This window comes from Barbus barbus, assembly GCF_936440315.1.
Source record: "Barbus barbus genome assembly, chromosome: 31".
In the NCBI taxonomy this organism is placed as follows: domain Eukaryota; kingdom Metazoa; phylum Chordata; class Actinopteri; order Cypriniformes; family Cyprinidae; genus Barbus; species Barbus barbus.
In genome coordinates this window covers 4004023-4022595 of record NC_136759.1, presented here as the reverse complement: position 1 = coordinate 4022595, position 18573 = coordinate 4004023, and the positions used below count along the sequence as shown (strand labels likewise).

Below are 18573 nucleotides of genomic sequence, written 5' to 3'. Positions count from 1 at the left end.
CAATATATTTATATATTGCAGAACCTTAATATATTTAACTTATGGCAAAATTTGGTAATTCTGTATGTTGTCTGAGCGTTGGCATCCTCTGAGGTTGGCATCATCTTTTCTCAGGTGTTCGGTCATCTCAGATCATTTAAGGGTTGGATCCAAAGCTTCTGTACTTCCTAGTTACCACGGGATGTTACAAATAGAGACATAATTAGCGTAGCTGCTGTTCCATCTAAGCAAAAATGATTTGTTCAACCCAAGCTAAAGAATAATAATAATGTACATTTGATCAGATATAACTGCAGTACAAGATTATAAAATGCATTATGTGAATGCTTGGCTAAAGAGATGTGTCTTTAATCTAGATTTAAACAGAGAGAGTGTGTCTGAACCCCGAACGTTATCAGGAAGGCTATTCCAGAGTTTGGGAGCCAAATGTGAAACAGCTCTACCTCCTTTAGTGGACTTTGCTATCCTAGGTACTACCAAAAGTCCAGAGTTTTGCGACCTTAGGGAGCGGGTTGGATTGTAGCGCGGTAGAAGACGAGTTAGGTCAGGAGCTTAACCATTTAGGGCCTTATAGGCAAGTAATAATATTTAGTAAATGATAAGGAACTGAATAGGTAGCCAGTGCAGAGACTGTAAAATTGGAGTAATATGATCATATTTTCTTGATCTGGTAAGAACTCTAGCCGCTGCATTTTGGACTATCTGTAGCTTGTTTATTGAAGATGCAGGACAACCAGCTAGCAGTGCATTACAATAGTCCAGTCTAGAGGTCATGAATGCATGAACTAGCTTTTCTGCTTCAGAAACTGGTAGCATGCTTCGAAGCTTGGCAATGTTTCTAAGATGGAAGAATGCTGTTTTTGTAACATGGGAAATATGATTTTCAAAGGACAAGTTGTTGTCTAAAATAACACCCAGATTTTTGACTTTAGAGGACGTAACAGTGCATCAGTCTAGTTGCAAATTATAATCCACGAGATTCTGTGTACTGTTTTTTGGTCCAATAAGTAATATCTCTGTCTTATCTGAATTTAATAGGAGGAAATTATTGGTCATCCAATCTTTTATATTTTTTACACAATCTATTAGCTTGTGCTTCTATAAATTTAAATAATCTGAGGGAATATTTAGATCGGGTGGCGTGTGTTTATTAGTTAATCTAGCCACTGTGCTAAATAAGAACCTTGGATTGTTTTGGTTATTATCTATGAGTTTGCGGATATGCTCTGCCCTGGCAGCTTTTAAAGCCTGTCTATAGCTGGACATACTGTTTTTCCACGCAATTCTAAAAACTTCCAAGTTAGTTTTTCTCCATTTGCGCTCAAGATTACGAGTTTCTTTCTTGAGAGAATGGGTATAACTGTTGTACCATGGCGCAGTACGGTTTTCTCTAACCTTTTTCAGTTTGAGGGGGGCAACAGCTTCTAATGTATTAGAGAAGATAGTGCCCATGTTGCTAGTCATTTCGTCTAGTTCATGTGTATTTATGGGTACACAGAGCAGTTGAGATAAATCAGGCAGGTTATTTGTGAATCTGTCTTTGGTGGCTGGAACAATAGTTCTGCCCGGATGATAACGCGGAGCCATATAACTAATATCAGTAATACGCAGCATGCACGATACAAGGAAATGATCAGTAACATCATCACTTTGAGGTACGCTATCTATATCGATAAGATCAATTCCATGCGCTTTAATTAAATCTAGCGTATGATTAAAACGATGAGTGGGCCCGGTGACGTTTTGCTTGACTCCAAAAGAGTTTATTAGGTCAGTAAACACAAGTCCTAACCCATCATTTGTGTTATCAACGTGAATGTTAAAATCTTCGACAATTAGCAGTTTATCAACATTGACCAATAGATCTGAGAGGAAATCTGCTAATTCTTTTAGGAAATCTGTATATGGCCCTGGCGGTCTATACACAGTAGCCAGAGCAAGAGACTCTCTCTACCTCTCTTGCTCACTCTGTCTTTGATAAATTGCCTTGCCATCAAGTGGACTTTGGCTTAGTGTAGCTATAAGTCTTCTACCAACTCTATCAAGCACTGTGCATTTTACTGAACACACACAGAGAAAACATCACAGGGATAGCATGAGTGCTTCCGAACTCGGATTAATTCTAGAACGTACCTGTTTTCTGCATGCTTATAAAACTGAAAACCACAGTAATGTGTGCTAGATGTAAAATAACTGTTATTAAATGACTAAATCGGGATCAACATGATTGCATGAACCACAACTGCTATCCCCAGCCATTCTCGCATTCACACACACATTCACACACACACACACACACACACACACACCTCTGCAGAAAATCAATGCCTGCCCAGAGACACAGAGAAAGAGACTGAAAAGAGAGGCTGACAAACTGAATGGAATACGAGACGAATACCAATAGAGTATAAAAGTGAAATTTAAAGAAAAATAAATCAATTTATTCATAATAAGAACACAGAGAGAAGGAATCGATAAAAAAAAATAACTGAAAAATAACACTCGCTGTGGCTGAATCTCTGTCCCTGTCGAGAACATATTTTGCATAAAGAAAACAAAGCCTGTTTTTGTGCATCAATATTTTTTGCAGTATGACATTTTCATATTTCATAATTATCATTACTGTAATTTTATTATTTTGTACATTTTACATATTTTAATTAATTCATTAATTACAGCCACAAAAATAGTCAATTAATATATTTATTATATATATCTATATATATAATATACATATATATTCACACACACACACACACACACACACACACACACATATATATATATATATATATAGATATAAAATAAGACAATTAATTAATATATATATATATTATATATATATTAATTTATGTGTGTGTTTGTGTGTGTGTGTGTGTGTGTGTGTGTGTGTTTGTGTGTGTGTGGATTAATTTATAAAACACACATTTATAAATTAATTGTATTAATTAAAAAATATGCTAAGACATTTTGGTAGATTGATATATGGTTGCTACAGTGTTTGGATTGTTTCATCCATTTTATCATTCATCAGGCAAAATGTGTGCAAAATTAATAAGAAATATAAAATCATCCAAATGAATTACAATAATGAGAGTTTGGGTTGGAAATGTATTTAATTGTTATGAAAACAACCATTTTCTTTCTTTATACTGTCTTGTATGTCGTTTCTCTGCAGAAATGGAAACGATACAGAGAAACTTTGGGAAATTGTGGGCATTGTGGGAAGGGAAAAAGGAGGATATAAGCTTCAATTTGGTAGGAGAGAGTGTGACAGTGAGAAGAAGTGAGACTGATGGTGAGATTTCAGGTGCAGGAGGAATGAGAGTGAAGATGAGAAATGTCTGATGGATTCGTCTGAGGGTGTAACAATCAGTTCCACTAGACTCTACGACCCAGACCGCCTGCCAGACACACAAACACACACTGTGTGTGACAGAGCGAGCAGAAACCGTCTGCTGCCGTGTGCTTTTGACTGGCAGCGGTCCAAACGGGCCAAACACAGACAGAGATTACCCTCATCAACAAACACACACTCACGCAACTTTACATGTAAACCTGCCTGTCTGTTTGTTTGCCAAGAAGACCAGCATCTCTATAACTATTCTATAGGGTTAGTGATTTCAACAAGGCTGTTGTTGTTAACTAAAACTATTAAAAGTCATTTTCTTTCATTGAAGTGATGCTGAAATAAAATATAAATATTAGATTCAAAACTTAAACAACTTGAATGAAAATTAGAAATGTTGCCTTTGCAACTTAACTGAAATAAAATACAGTACGTTTAAGGTGAAGTACTAAAACTACTTAAACTAATTATAGCTACAAATAAAAAAAAACTGACAAAAGCACATAAAATTACTAAAACTTAAAAATAAAATTCCAAAATCATTTTTATATATTTATTTAATTTACTTCATTACAAATTGTAATCTGTTACTGATTACAAATGACACGAGGACAGTTGTATTAAGTAATGTAATCTAGATTACTTATTTTAGGTAATGTGTTCTGACTACTTTTGGATTACTTTTAGATAAATTTTGACCTGAGTAAAATTTAATTAAATCATAAAAAAATTATTTGAATAAATTATTCAATTATTTGAAAATAAAACACCTATATTCTGTTTATCTGCATGTCATGTGACCATAAATTTAAGCCTAAATATATTTAAAAAGAACAAAATTTAATAAAAAAGACAACACCACAAAACAAAATTACTTTAACTAAAATGAAAACTATAAAAATTATTATTAATAATAAAATTACAAATAATAAAGAAAAAATAAAACTAAAATAACACATTGAAACAGAAATGAAAACAACAGATATAGAGAAAGCAGAAATATCGTGAACTTCTCTCTCTCTCTCTTTCTCTCAGATCTGTGATAAGGAGTGGCATTATTACGTCATCAGCGTTGATTTCCCAGTGGTGACTCTGTATGTGGACGGCGTGACCTATGACCCGTACCTGGTGACAGATGACTGGCCCATCCACTCCTCTCAGATCGACGTGCAGCTCACTGTAGGAGCCTGCTGGCAAGGTGGGAGGAATGGGATGTGGGCGTGGCTAGAGTGTGTTGTGGGTGTGGTCAGTGTCTTGAAAATAGAAATGTGAAATCTCACAGCATGAACAAATATCTCTTTACTAAACATGTCATCTGTTCTTTTGCAATCCCTGTTTCACTTCCTTTTCCTCAAGCGCAGCTCCGGAAAACAAATGAGTTGACCTCTTGACCTGCCGTGTGTTTCCCAAAAGCAACTATGGTTACAAGTTCCATCGTTACCAATAGAGTTAAATGGGACTTGCCACCATAGTTAGCTAACGAAGCTTTTGGGAAACAAACCCCTGCCCATGCTCTCTGTGTTTCATAATGAAAGCAATACAAGAGGATAATAAAAAGATCATTTTGTGTGGGAAAACATATAATGAGCGCTGACTGGACATTTGCTCTCTTTTTAAGATTTGTGAAGCCTGAATAGTTTAATGATTTCTCATGATTCAGTTCAGTTTACACCACCAGAGCTAGTTATATTATTATCACTGAGACACTATTACTACTATAAAAATATATAGCATATTATTTTATGTTGTGTTTTTGTCATTTTTAGTGGGGGGGGGGGGGGGGGGGGGGGGTTGTCTGTATAGTTTTTATTCATTTTATTTAACTTTTATGTTCAGGTATTTTAGTACATTAAGTTAATAATGTAAATAATATATTTTTATTTATGTCTTATTGCATTTCAGTTAAAGTTTGTTTTATTTCAAGTAATGAAATAGTTTTTAATGGTTTTAGTTTCTGTTTTAGTTAACTATAATAACCCTTTCACCAGTGTTATTGTTAACTCAATCGTTTTTTGTTAACTGAAATAAAGCAGAAATAAAATCACGTAAATATTAAAGCCAAAAAATAAACAAGAAATAATCAAATAGAAACAAACTAACTAGAAATATTGCCTTGGCAACAAACTGAAATAAAATATGTTGAAGTGCTAAAATTACTAATTAAAAATAAATTAAAGCTGTAGAAATATTTTTAAAAATAAAAAATATAATAGTATTAATAAATATATTTTAATACATTTAATAATAAAATATTATCAATAAATACTATAATAGTGTAAAAAATAACACTGCTTTTATCACACTTTTGCATTAATCGAAAAGAAAATTCTGTATTTATATACTATATTATTTTATCAGTTGAACACAAAGGTGGAAACTTTTTGTGATCTGGAAAAAAGAGAAAAAACACAAAAGCACCACTCAGACAGAGAAGAAGAGAAGGTAAGCAAGTTCAGTCGTAAACTTTGGCAGTATCAAACGGGTCGGGTCACAAGCCTTTTGTTCAGACTAAAATGCAAACCTCCATTTCTCTATATTCCTTCAACACATTGATCTGTTTGTTTGAGAATCCTGGCTAGGCCAAACTCTCTCTCAATCAATTGTTGTGACGATTTTGTCTCCAAACTATAGTCCCCCCCCCACACACACAGCAGCCTGATACACATCAGCATGCCATCGCCCGAGGCTCACAGATACCCAATCACAAACACACTCAGAGAGGCTTCATTACACACAGACACGTCTCATACAGAGCAGATAGATGCAGCAGGTAATTGCTCATTATCTCTGACTTATGTCACCATTAAGTTAAATCATGTTATCGGTTCGTTTCAGTGCAGCTTCTGAAGACCTCTAGATCAACTGAAGCTGAAATTGAATATGCGTGTATATGATGAATAACGTGTGATATGTAACTGTGGCTGTGTCTGAAACTAAAGGCAGCTGCCCAATCAGTCAGCAACTGTGGTGATTATAACACTTATTTCATGCTACAAATGTATATACAAATATAGACCTTTACGAATAACTATTTGCGACCACTTTATCGGATTCTTTAAAACAACCAAATATTTAATTCAGAAATGCCTTGAGAAAATAATTTTACAAAAAATGATTGCACCATTTGAATTAAACAGTTATAATATGTCATATAGGTCTACTTAAACATTCAAACGCTCCCTCCCCAGTCTACCATGACCATTTATGGAAACTAGGCAGCAAAAATGGGCCAATCAGAAACCATCACACAATTGACATCGGTTTAGACGTTTTCTATTTGAAAACAAGTTAAAATGTAATTTATTGCTGTGATCAAAGCTGAAATTAAAGCATCATTACTCCAGTTTTCAGTGTCACACGTTCCTTCAGAAATCCTTCTAATATGCAGATTTTCTGCTTAAGAAACATGTATCACTATCAGTATTTTTCTGGAAACTGCTATATTTTTTCAGGATTCTTTGATAAATAGAAAATTCAAAAGAACAGCATTTATTTGAAATAGAAATATTTTGTAACATTATACATTTTTACTATCACTTTTGATACATATAATGAATATTTGATTAATAAAAGTATTGGTTTCTTTCACATAAAATCTGACCCAAAAGAGCCTATTTAATTCTATTAGTCGGTTAATGCAAGGTCAAGAAAAACTAAATCGTGACTGGATTTGGTGCGAGAAACATTATAAATGGACTTAATAAAATGCTACAGAAGCTTCTGATATGATAGGAATCCTATCACATGTCACATGTGTTTGTGTGCAGGTGGTGAGGTCTCTAAAGCAAAGTTCACGCAGTATTTCAGAGGCAGTTTGTCTGGACTGGCGATACGACCTGGAAAGATCGAAAGCCAGAAGATCATCTCCTGCCTACAGGCCTGCAAAGAAGGATTGGATATCACCTCACTGGAGAGCCTCGGACAGAGGATAAAGGTTACACACACATTCACGGCTAATTTTATAAAACACTGTACAAACTCTAAATTACAAATCTGAATGAATGAGCTGTGCTTGAAGCCAATGTGCAATGCTCAACTAGTTCAAGGTAACAGATTTGATTGCACAATCTGGTCATTTGTATACTGTAAGTCACATTGCATTAGTTCTGAAAAGGAATTTGCCATGAATAAAACCATAGAAAAGAGATGAAACTCACTATTTTGTTTAAAAATAACGAGGAAAAAGTGATGAAAAACTAGGAGACGAGACTTGAGGAGAGATATTTCTGTACGCACATTTTCCATTTTCTGCTTTGCTTTCCTGTGTTCTGTTCTATTGTATTCGAGAAGCTCTAGGGAAGATTTGAGGATCAAATGAAAGCAGGTTTGACAGACAGAGAGTCAGTGTTAGTGAGAGACAGAAGACAGGTGTTCCTTCACTCAGGTGGTCTGATCGCTCTTAAGCTCAAAGCAGGATTGTACTTCATTCAGAACCAAACTCATAATGCCTTTTAAATAACAACATGCAGAATTTGAGTTGAAATTAAAATTAATATAGCTGCTGTAAGTGTAGTTTATCATAAAATTCGCCACATAAATGACCTAAAAACACCTGTTAACATACACAAAACAGTCAATTATATTAATTCATTTCTGATCCAGACTTGGATGTTGATAAAATCATTCAAAAACACCAATTTACTAATTCATTTGACCAATTCATTGACAAGAACTGACTCTATAGTTTAATAGCCTATTTACACTACACAACAATAATCACTGAAATATTTTAGAGCAAAATTACGCTTTAAAAAACAAATCTTGTAGTTTTACAAAAAAAAGTAAAAATATATACATACAGAACAACCTTATTTAAATTCAATACATTTAATAATAATTGACACTGATAAATAATAAGTTATATAGATTTAATAGCAATTTATAAAAATAATAAATTGTTTCAGACATTTACAGTTAAAATGTGATTTTTGTTTTACAGAATATAGCACTATAAAAATTAATTTTCAAAGTTGCAAATAAAAAAATATTCATTTAATTCAGTGCTACTTGCACGTTTTTGTCATTCTGAAATGTTCTAGCAATTTCTAGGTGAAAATTGTTTCTACGCCAATATTTTTCAGTGTAGAAATAAAATTCAAAATTGAAAAAATATGCATTATTAAAGTTGTTTTTTAATGTAATTGTTACAATTCCTTTGTTGAATTCCTGACATTCAAATTCAAATTTATATCCACAGACATTTAATTTCTGAGTTTTGCACAACTCTACCTCAAATGCTCACTCTCATAGACACTTTGGTAGTATAATATCTCACATTTTTCTGTCTCTGTCTTTTTCTCAGTTTCATCTGAATCCCGCTCAGTCTCTGGTGGTGATGGAGGGAGAGGATCTGGAGCAGATGAACGGCGCACTGAGAAAAGTTTCTTACATCAACTCGCGGCAGTTTCCCACCAAGGGATCGCGTCACCTCCGGATCTCGACGGCAGTGCAGTAAGATTATAAATATTCATGAGATCCCATTTCTGAACTACCATACTGGAATTTTAGCTCTGGAATATGGCAATATGAATGATCAAACCATTTATATCTGGTTGCACAGTTCTGATATGCATCCCAGAAGTTCTAACTGTGCATCGACTCTTGCTGGAAAAGTTATTAAAAAAATATTGAAGAATGCTTTACAATATCATTTTAGTCTTTCTAGTTTAAAAATTGACATTTAATTCAATGTGTTACTTTCTAACATTTAAAGGTGCTATATTAAATTTTTTGACTGTACTAAAGCATAAAAATACCATTATATGTTTGTAGAGGTTTAGGAAACATGTAAGTTTACATACTTGTTCTCCGAAAAACAATGCTACATTTATTCTACTTTGAAATCTATGTTCCATGTCGCAATGTCTATTTTTGTTTTGGTCTGTGTGATTCCACCCACTGCCAATTTACCCAATAGTATTTTGACATCCAGTGTTGCCAGTTGGTGGAAAACACAGCGTATTGCAGCCATAGAAGCCAGCAAATGAAATGGATCAGATATCGCAGATTCTTCCTGACCTAAAACGCTTCAGCATCCATGTAAAGAGCTCTATGACCAGAGGAATATTAAAACAAAAATCAACTCATCGACTTACAGTGTGAAGCTCGTCACCTTCCAAAGTCCTCAATCTGGCAACCCTTTTCCACTATTTAGAACATTGGAAAGGTTCCATTGATGTTAAAAGTTCTTCATGGAACCAGAACCTTTATTGAGTGTTATTTGTAACTAGATTTGTACATTTTCTGCTTGCTATTTCAAATCCCTAATCATACTATAAGCAATCCTAACACTTCTTCTATCCTTTACTCTTATTCTGTTTTTATCTAATTCATATTCCACGCTTAGGGAGGTTTAATTTTTATGTACAGACAGGGAAATGGAAAGAGAATAACAGAGAGATTTGAATTTTTTTGGAACAGAAATGCACCCACTGGCGCCCCATGATTATTCAAAGCAGATCATGAATATGCATAAGCCCCTAGAGGATTATGACCCGCCCCTCAGAGGCTTCAGCACAGCCAGTGGGCGGAGTTCCTTCAGCAGGAGCAACAGGGAATTAGCATGAAAACACACACACATATGCACAACACTAAAACACACATAATAGACCAAGTATTATATTACTGTAAGACATATAACTGAACTCTAGCTTCTCTCATTCTTAAAACTTGCTGATCACAGACTTAAATTAAGCACAAGCGTGTGGTTTTGCATAATTAGTAACTTTTTTACATGATTCATTTACACTTTTGCAAAATAACAGATTGCTTGTAAAGGAGACAAAAACTCAGAATTAAGGGAAACACAATATCACCTTGGCATAAAAAGTAATGACGTAAACATGGAAAAGCAAGAACTTGTTTTGCATGGAGACCTGAAGTCATTTCAACATTTACAGGAGCTAGACAGTGATATCAGTGTTTTTCTCCCACGAGCCAGAATAAAATGTGTGGTCTAATAATCAGGGATGCACTGCAAATATTATATAATTATCTTTATAATTCTGCCAATAACAATGCTAATTATTTGTGTGTTATTAACAGATAAAATGCTATACTGTTTCAAATAAAACTTGTTTTAAATGCTACAAGGGAATTTATGATGCAAGAAGAATCATAATTACCATTATTTTGGCCAATATTGAGATTAACTCATTACTAATATCATTCATTTATTGAACTTATTAAATACTTATTAAATGGTTTTTCAATAAGGGATTTCCTTTCAAATAAATAAATATATTTTTAAAAATATTATTGCAATACAATACAATATATTCCAATATTTACATTAAAAAAGGACTTATTTTGAGACTGGCTAATGATTACACCATTAAATTAATATTGTTGTGAAAGTTTAATTTTAGGTGAACAATAAATTATAGCAAAAAAGGCATATAAATGTAAAACTAGGATAAAATCATCATGCAAAATGAAATATTCACTACTGAACAAAGTTTACACTTGGCTCCTTCAATGCCATGTTGGAATATGTTCATGTGTTTAAACAGATGTGAGGCAAACGGCCAGGTTCAGAGAATGGCAGAATGCCTCATCCTTCATTATCCACTGCCAGTCGAATGCATGAATTTCATTATGGAAAATCCAAGCATATGTTCGACACGCGTCACCCTGAGAAACGATTAACATCCAAGCATAGGGCTAAAGATGTCAATCGTCACAGATCGTAAATTAATATTTTAGTTTACACCAACTGTATCTTGTAGCAAACAGCTGTTTTTACAACGAAATATGAATGAATCTCTTCAAGCCTCAGCATATCTAAACCTTCAGTCACAGATGGTTTCCTCCATTCATTTCCTGTCTGTTGATGAATGCAAGTTGTTGTTTGCGTCAGGATTAAGAACAACATCTTTAATTAGAGAAGGTGGATCTGTGTTCATTTGTGGATAATGGACTTCCTACTTCCTGTCGTTCAGAGCTGCTTCGCGGTGGTGAAATCACTCGAGTTGTAAATTAATTCTAGTAAACACCATTTGTGTTTTGCTTTTAAGCTTATTAAGTCCAATTACTGTGAGATTCAAGAAAGCTGAAGTGTTATTATTTCACTGCAGGGGTAGTTTTTCCTCTTTGTGTGAAGTTATCAGCGCTGCAGTCTCCGTAATGAGCTGGGAACAGCTCCAAGTCATTTGTTTACACTCTACACATCACTGTCGAATGCTTCTTATTATTTAAATCCAAGTGGAGATGTCTTCCCCTCTGAGGGAGTGTTTGCAGGACCCAAAATTAACTTTATGCCCAACCTGCCAATGACAAGTGAGCTGAAACAATTTACCAGCTCTAAATCAGGGTTATTATACTAAAACAAAAACCCCAAGCATAGAACAATTTGTTACTTGAAATAAAATAAACTTTATAAATAAAATATAAAATAAATATTATGTATGTTCCCAATTAAGGCAACATTTCTCATTTTCATTTAGTTTATCTTGATGTAGCCTACTAAAAAAACTACACTATAAAAATTATATATAATAAAATAAATAACAAAAAATTTACAAAAACACACAACAAAATCAGTAAAACTTTAGAAAAAAAACCAGAATAAAAATATTAATATTCAAAATATCAATAAAAACTATAATAGAATCTCAATAAGACTAAAATAACCCTGCTAAATATTAATTATATGTGATGGAAAATTATTTTAACTTTTAATTAATTAACTTTTGCCAATTTCAACTGAATTGATAAAAGTTTATCAACTTTATATGTGACCTTGGAGCATATTTTTGTAGCAATAGCCAACAATACATTGTATGGGTCAAAATTTTTCTTTTATGCCAAAAATCATTATTGTGATTCATTATGTTCCATGAAGATATTTTGTCAATTTTCTACTGTTAAAATATCAAAACTTAATTTTTGATTAGTAATATGCACTGCTAAGAACTTCATTTGGACAACTTTAAAGGCGATTTAAACAAATTTTTTTTTTTTTTTTTGGCATGCTCAGATTCCAGATTTTCAAATAGTTGTATCTCGGCCAAATATTGTCTTAACAAACCATACATTAATGGAAAGCTTATTTATTCATAAGCTTAAATCTGGAAAAAAAAAGGATTTATTAGGATAAAAGTTCCTAATAAAGCCACTGGCAATATGGCAGTTGCATTTGTTGCTTACTTTTGGACCCTGTATGTGTGTGTTTGTGTCTTTGTGTGTGTCTGTATCTAAAATAACACAAAAGTGAAAGAATGTTGTGTTTGTGATCTCTGCAGGTGTTTCGGAGAGGATGTGTGTATTTCTGTGCCTGATATTGAGGCAGTTGTCATGGTAATGCAGCCTAGTGAACTACGCATCACAATCACTGGGGCGGAGCACCTGACCGTCCCCGCCGCTGACCTTGCCCTCGGCCTATCCCTGTTCAGAGATTTGCATATCATTAGCACAGTAACAAAAAGCGACGGACAGACAAACACAGGTACAGAGAACCATTTCTAGAATCACCTTTCTTCTCTTAATGGGATCATTTGTTCAAAATGATTATTTACTCACCTTCATATCATTCTAAACTTAAGATTTAAGCTATATATTGTAGTGCTTATTCAAATCTGTTTTGACCCACCATATTGAATAGACAGGAATGAGATCTAAGAGGGAACTTTTTCAGAAAATAGTGCACAAGTTGTGTTTTTACGAGTGCTTTATCATCATTTTTGGAGCTTGACAGGATCCATTCTATGCCAAAGCATCCTGGTAAACTTTACCTTGTTGAGCAAAAGAAAAGTCAGAGACATGAAGTTGAGTAAATGATGACAGATTTGTCCTTTTTGGGTGAACTATTTCAGCAACAAAAACACTGCTAATGAAAACAACCCACAAAGAAAGTCCCCAAACGCAGTGCAGAGCACATTATTCACTGACAGACCGCAGGTGTCATGCTGTTTTGGTGGGAAACAGTAAATGCAAAAAAACATGTTAATAAATCATAAAAGACAGATGCTCACTGCACCTTCCACCCTCACACCACAACACAACACATGAGTCTTTCATGAGGATGCTTTTCTAAATCTGAAACGCCTCTCCCTCCATTATTCTGAGGGCTAATTTGTTTACTTTAAATGAGACAAATTCTAGAAAACTACATTTGCTTGCTCTTTCCAAATAAAGTTTCCGTCACTATATAGATATTCATTAGCATTCAAAAGCCTTGGGGGTGAATAATTCAGCAAAGATGCAATAAATTGATCAAAAGTCAAAGTAAAGACATGTAAAACAAAATATTAATATTTCTAATGCTTTCTACTCAAAGTATCCTGAAAAAAAAGTATCAGAGTTTCCACAAAAACATGAAGCACAACTGTTTTCAATATTGCTAATAATCAGAAATGTTTCTTGAGCAGCAAATCAGTATATTAGAATGATTTCTGAAGATCATGTGACACTGAAGACTGGAGTAATGATGCTGAAAATTCAGCTTTGCATCACAGGAATAAATAGCCCTTCAAAATATGTTTAGGGTTATTTTAAATTGTAATAATATTTTATCATTAATAACATATATTAATAAGATTTATTACTATTTTTACTGTATTTTTTATGTGTTTTTTCAAACACATAAAAACATTTTAAAAATTAATTAACTTAAAAAGTCTTACCGACCCCAAACCTTTGAACAGTAGTATAAATTTATAAAGATTAAAATTCAACTAGTCCCACTGTATATGAACTACTCGGGTACATGATCTGAATAGAGGTCATTTGCATATAGAAACCAAATTGATATATTAAATATTATACACGTGTTAATATGCGTAATTTAAAAGGAGACTTTTAAAAAAAAAGGAACTAGACCAAAAAAAAAAGGATATTATATTGCATATATTACATGGCTTTTATATTTCTGAAAACTGTGGGAATTATGGCAGAGAAAGAAAGATTTATTTATTATTATTATTCATTAAAATTTGTGTCATCTTTGTATGTGTGCAGATCACAGGTCAGGTGCATTTAAGGAAATCACACATAATCTGGACTACTGTGACATCATGGTGTTGGGGGAGGAGTTAAGGGCGGGGCTAGAGAGTTTGGAACTGCACCACAGCGCCTTATTGGGCAAACACCTGGAATATGCCAACTCTAGCACCGGCATGTCCATATATGGTAAAAACACAAACTCGGCAACTAACTTTTGTCTTTCCCAACACAATTTCCTCACCTCTTTCATCTTCTACATCTGTTTTAGGTGTGGACTCCATCTCTCACTACACAGAGGTGATCAGACAGGTGCGTTTTCAGAGTCATCAGGCTGTCGACTCCATCCGCACCTTCAGACTCACCTGTTCTGAGCTCAACAGACGTTACACCAGCGATCGGTATACATTACAGGTGAGAACCAAACAAATAAATGCACTAAGCCACGGCTCTGATCTATGTCCTAAAGATGCTCTCTATCACTCTTTCTCCAAGGTCAACATTCTTCACATCGAGGAAGCTATTGAACATGTCAATCATGTGATGGCTCCACCCAAATACATGCAAATTATTCATCCTACAGTCATAGAATCCAACAGCTACAGCTTGGGTGAGTGAAAGTCATAATGATTGTGTCCGACTGAATTAAGTGTGTCTGTGATTATGTTAATTTTTTAAATATTAGCTGAGGTGATACCAAATATGAAACAAAAATGTCTCAAAATACAAAAATAGTTATAATTAAGTCATACACTACCAATCAAAAGATTGGGGTTGGCAAGATTTTTGGAAGAAGTCTCTTCTGTTAACCATTTACTTGATTAAAAATACAGTAAAAACAGTAATATTGTGAAATATTATTACAATTTAAAATAACTGTTTTCTATTTCAATATATTGTAAGATGTAATTTATTCCTGTGATTTAAAGCATAATGGTTACCCCAGTTTTCAGTCACGTGATCCTTCAGAACTCATTCTAACATGCTGAATTGATGCTCATGTATATTTCTGATTATTATCAGTGTTGGAAACAGTCATGCTGTTCCATATGTTTGTGGAAACTGATACATTTAGGATTCTTTGATGAACAAAGTTCAAAAGAAACCGCATCTTTTGTAACATTCTAAACGGTTTACTGTCATTTTCAATCATTTTAATGCATCATTGCAGAATAAATTGATTAATTTCTTTAAAACAAACAATCATACTAACCCTATTTTATAAAGGAAGAAGAATTAACAATGAACAATAATAAATCTAGAAATGAAATGCTGTTAATAAAAAGTATTCCCATTTAAGATGGGAAACAAAAAGAACTGGTTCCAGTTTAAAAAACATTGCCAGTCTGAATCCTGAAAAAAAAAAGTATTTTTAAAAAGACTGGTTATGAATCACTTACTGAATCAGCTGGAACAGCTGACTTGCTCAGTTAACCACTAGTTATTACTTTCATAAACTCAAATGAACCAAGAACTGTAACTAATGTATGTTCTTAAAGATTCACATCCAGCTTGATTCACTGAGGCTTCCTTAAAAGTACCAAAAAAATCATACATGCAATCATTAAGGAATCAACTGACAAAAAACTATGCAAAATATGGCATTATTTACTACAGATGGGACTGTCATCCTCACTGCTTCTTGTCAAATTATGACATTTATTCTAAAGTCTATAGGGTGTGAGATTTAAGTGCATTTATTGTTTTTCTCCAGTCGTACCTGCCATTGCTACTGCAGTCATTGTGGTGTGTATCGCCACCTTGCTGGTGGTGCTGCTGAGTGTTTACCGCCTCAACCAACCACAAAACCAAGAGCACATACACACGCACACGCTGCCAGAGAAACAAGCGGACTGTGACAGATCCTCTCTCTCTATCACTGTCAACCCTCTGGAGGTACGACAAACTGTCTACATGCTCAAGCAACACAAGATACCATAATGTAAAGAAGCTGCCAGAATGTTGATGCCTGTCAAACTGTCAGCATGCACGAGTCTCTGTGAAAACGAAAACTTTTCTTTATAGCTGACAGGACAGCACAGCAGTTTCACAATCAGCTAGAGCTGAACAACTGATGTAAACACTGTCATTTATAAGAACTATGAAAGCACCAAAATTATATGAGAGATCATTGGCCTAGTATTTTGCCATTCATTTGGACATGTTCCTCAGTCAATATCTCTGTTGATCCCTGTTGGGGAGATTAGTTTTTTGGAGCTGTTGTGGTTGTTAAAGAAATAAAGTTCAAGTTAAGCTCAATCGACAGCATTTGTGGCAAAAAAAATAAATTCCACTTTTTTAAATATATATATATATATAATCTGGGTTACAGTGAGGCATTTATGTTGGAAGTGATTAGTGCCAATCGTAAACGTTAAAATACACAGATTAAATAATGTAATTTGTATTAAAGGGATAGTCCACCTAAAAATACAAATTTTCTCACCCTCATATCTTTCCAAACCTGTATGCCATCTTTCTCTGGAACACAAAAGATGTTTTGAAGAGCGAAAGTCAAACATGAAACAACATTGGTGAGTAAATGATGACAGAATGTTCATTTTGGGGTGAACTATCCCTTTAACATTATTTTTTTTAAGTGTGTAATGCTATATTCAATTGTCAACATTGTTGTGACAACAGAACTCCATAAACCCTAAAATAACTTGAGAAATGATTATTTAAACAGCTCTAATACAGCATGTTTTAATATAATTTAAAATGTGTTTTTCTACAATGAAAAGCTTCACATCTCTGCCTTTAAATCCCCACTAAAATTGGCCGCACTAAGTGCCTCACTTTAGCCTGGATTTGTGCATTTTAAAGAAAAGAAGGAATGAGATGTAATTAATTAGTTCATTTTCACATTCATGTCACTTCAAAAACCTGTATGACTTACTTTCTTCCCAAATGTTCACAATTGTAGTGAATTTCCTTGTTAATAACTATAAATTATGAGTCCTCATCAGCACAAAATCCTGTGAAAAATTATGAAAACACTGTGACAAAGCAGAATTATAATCAACCAAATTAATATTGATTATTACAGCCGAGCAAGTTTCCGCTCGGCTGGAAACTGCGAGTTTTAATTCTCACTATTCTGACTTTATCGCTCAGAATTGCAAATTTATATCTCATAATTCTGACTTTTTTCTCACAGTTTCGAGTTTACACTCACAATTCTGACTTATTTCTCAGAATTGTAATATAAACTCAAAATTGCAAGAAATAAAGTCAGAATTGTGAGATGTAAACTCGAAACTGTGAGAAAAAAGTCAGAATTGTGAGATAAAAAGTCACAATTAACTCCCCCAATGGTGGAAACAGGCTTCCATAGCTATCCACTGTAATTACGACAGTAATATATTTACGACAGTGAACTTCACCTGCTTGACTGTAGGGCCCTCCAAAATCTCAAAAGAACACAAAAACTACACACAGTTGCTTTACAATTCTTCATTCTTGTCTCATTTTTCAATACAGTAATTCATTTAAACGAGAGTAACCAGATTAATGGAAAGAATTGGAATAATTTGTTTATCACAGCAGATTAATTTGGTTCATTCTAGAGCTTTCCAGAGCTTCAGTCAGCAGAAGAAGTAACTGAGGAGGAAGAGGAAGATGAAGAAGAGGACTGTGATATCTCTAGTACCGACTCAGGCAGCGATGAAGAGGAAACTACCACGTCTTTCATGCATCATCAAACCAGGATGCAATGGGGAACATCAACATCACACTGATGAAAACACACAACACAGCACTCTACCTGTAGCATTCTATAGTGACCTGCAATACAAGCGAGCTGACCTGCAAACACACTTCGAAACAGCTCTGATCTTTTGTGATACTGTTGTTTTGGTGTGAGGTGACAAACTAATAAAAGTCCTGCATCTCGTCTGATCCCTTTACACTCTCTGTCTCTACCGCTGGAGGACAATAACTAAATTAGGAAACTCCAGCAGCCGCCTGTTCAGGCTTTTGATTAAAGTGCGTTTGTTTTTGAGGCCTCTACAGTGCATCTCGTTTTCTCTCAGACCCTTTTGATGTGAAATAATCGTAATGACCCTGAAATTCATCTCTAATAACTGGCGTCCTTCAATACATTTTTATAAATCCGTGCGTGCACCTTTTTAATGTAGTCTTTCTGGGTCGGTCTCTCTTCTGTGTAACATGGCAGTGTGTTTGTGTGAGTGGTTTTGTAAATGACTGTTCTTTCATTATAAAGTGCAAATGAATGGGCTGTATGTTTGTATTCTTTACATGGGTCAATAAAAACAAAATGTTTT

At 34.2% G+C, this 18573-nt stretch overlaps 1 protein-coding gene across 1 annotated transcript in view; it reads left to right on the top strand.

Annotated features, from left to right (window-relative positions):
- Positions 1 to 18573, top strand: part of LOC306851603 (calsyntenin-2-like) — a 50463-nt gene extending 31890 nt beyond the window's left edge. The window contains exons 9-17 of the mRNA XM_079387986.1: positions 4385 to 4547; positions 7117 to 7283; positions 8652 to 8800; positions 12592 to 12794; positions 14306 to 14476; positions 14559 to 14701; positions 14783 to 14897; positions 16002 to 16183; positions 17857 to 18573. Of these exons, the coding sequence (XP_079244112.1) occupies positions 4385 to 4547; positions 7117 to 7283; positions 8652 to 8800; positions 12592 to 12794; positions 14306 to 14476; positions 14559 to 14701; positions 14783 to 14897; positions 16002 to 16183; positions 17857 to 18027 (1464 nt within the window). The 3' untranslated portion in view covers positions 18028 to 18573. The remainder of the gene's footprint in view (positions 1 to 4384; positions 4548 to 7116; positions 7284 to 8651; positions 8801 to 12591; positions 12795 to 14305; positions 14477 to 14558; positions 14702 to 14782; positions 14898 to 16001; positions 16184 to 17856) is intronic.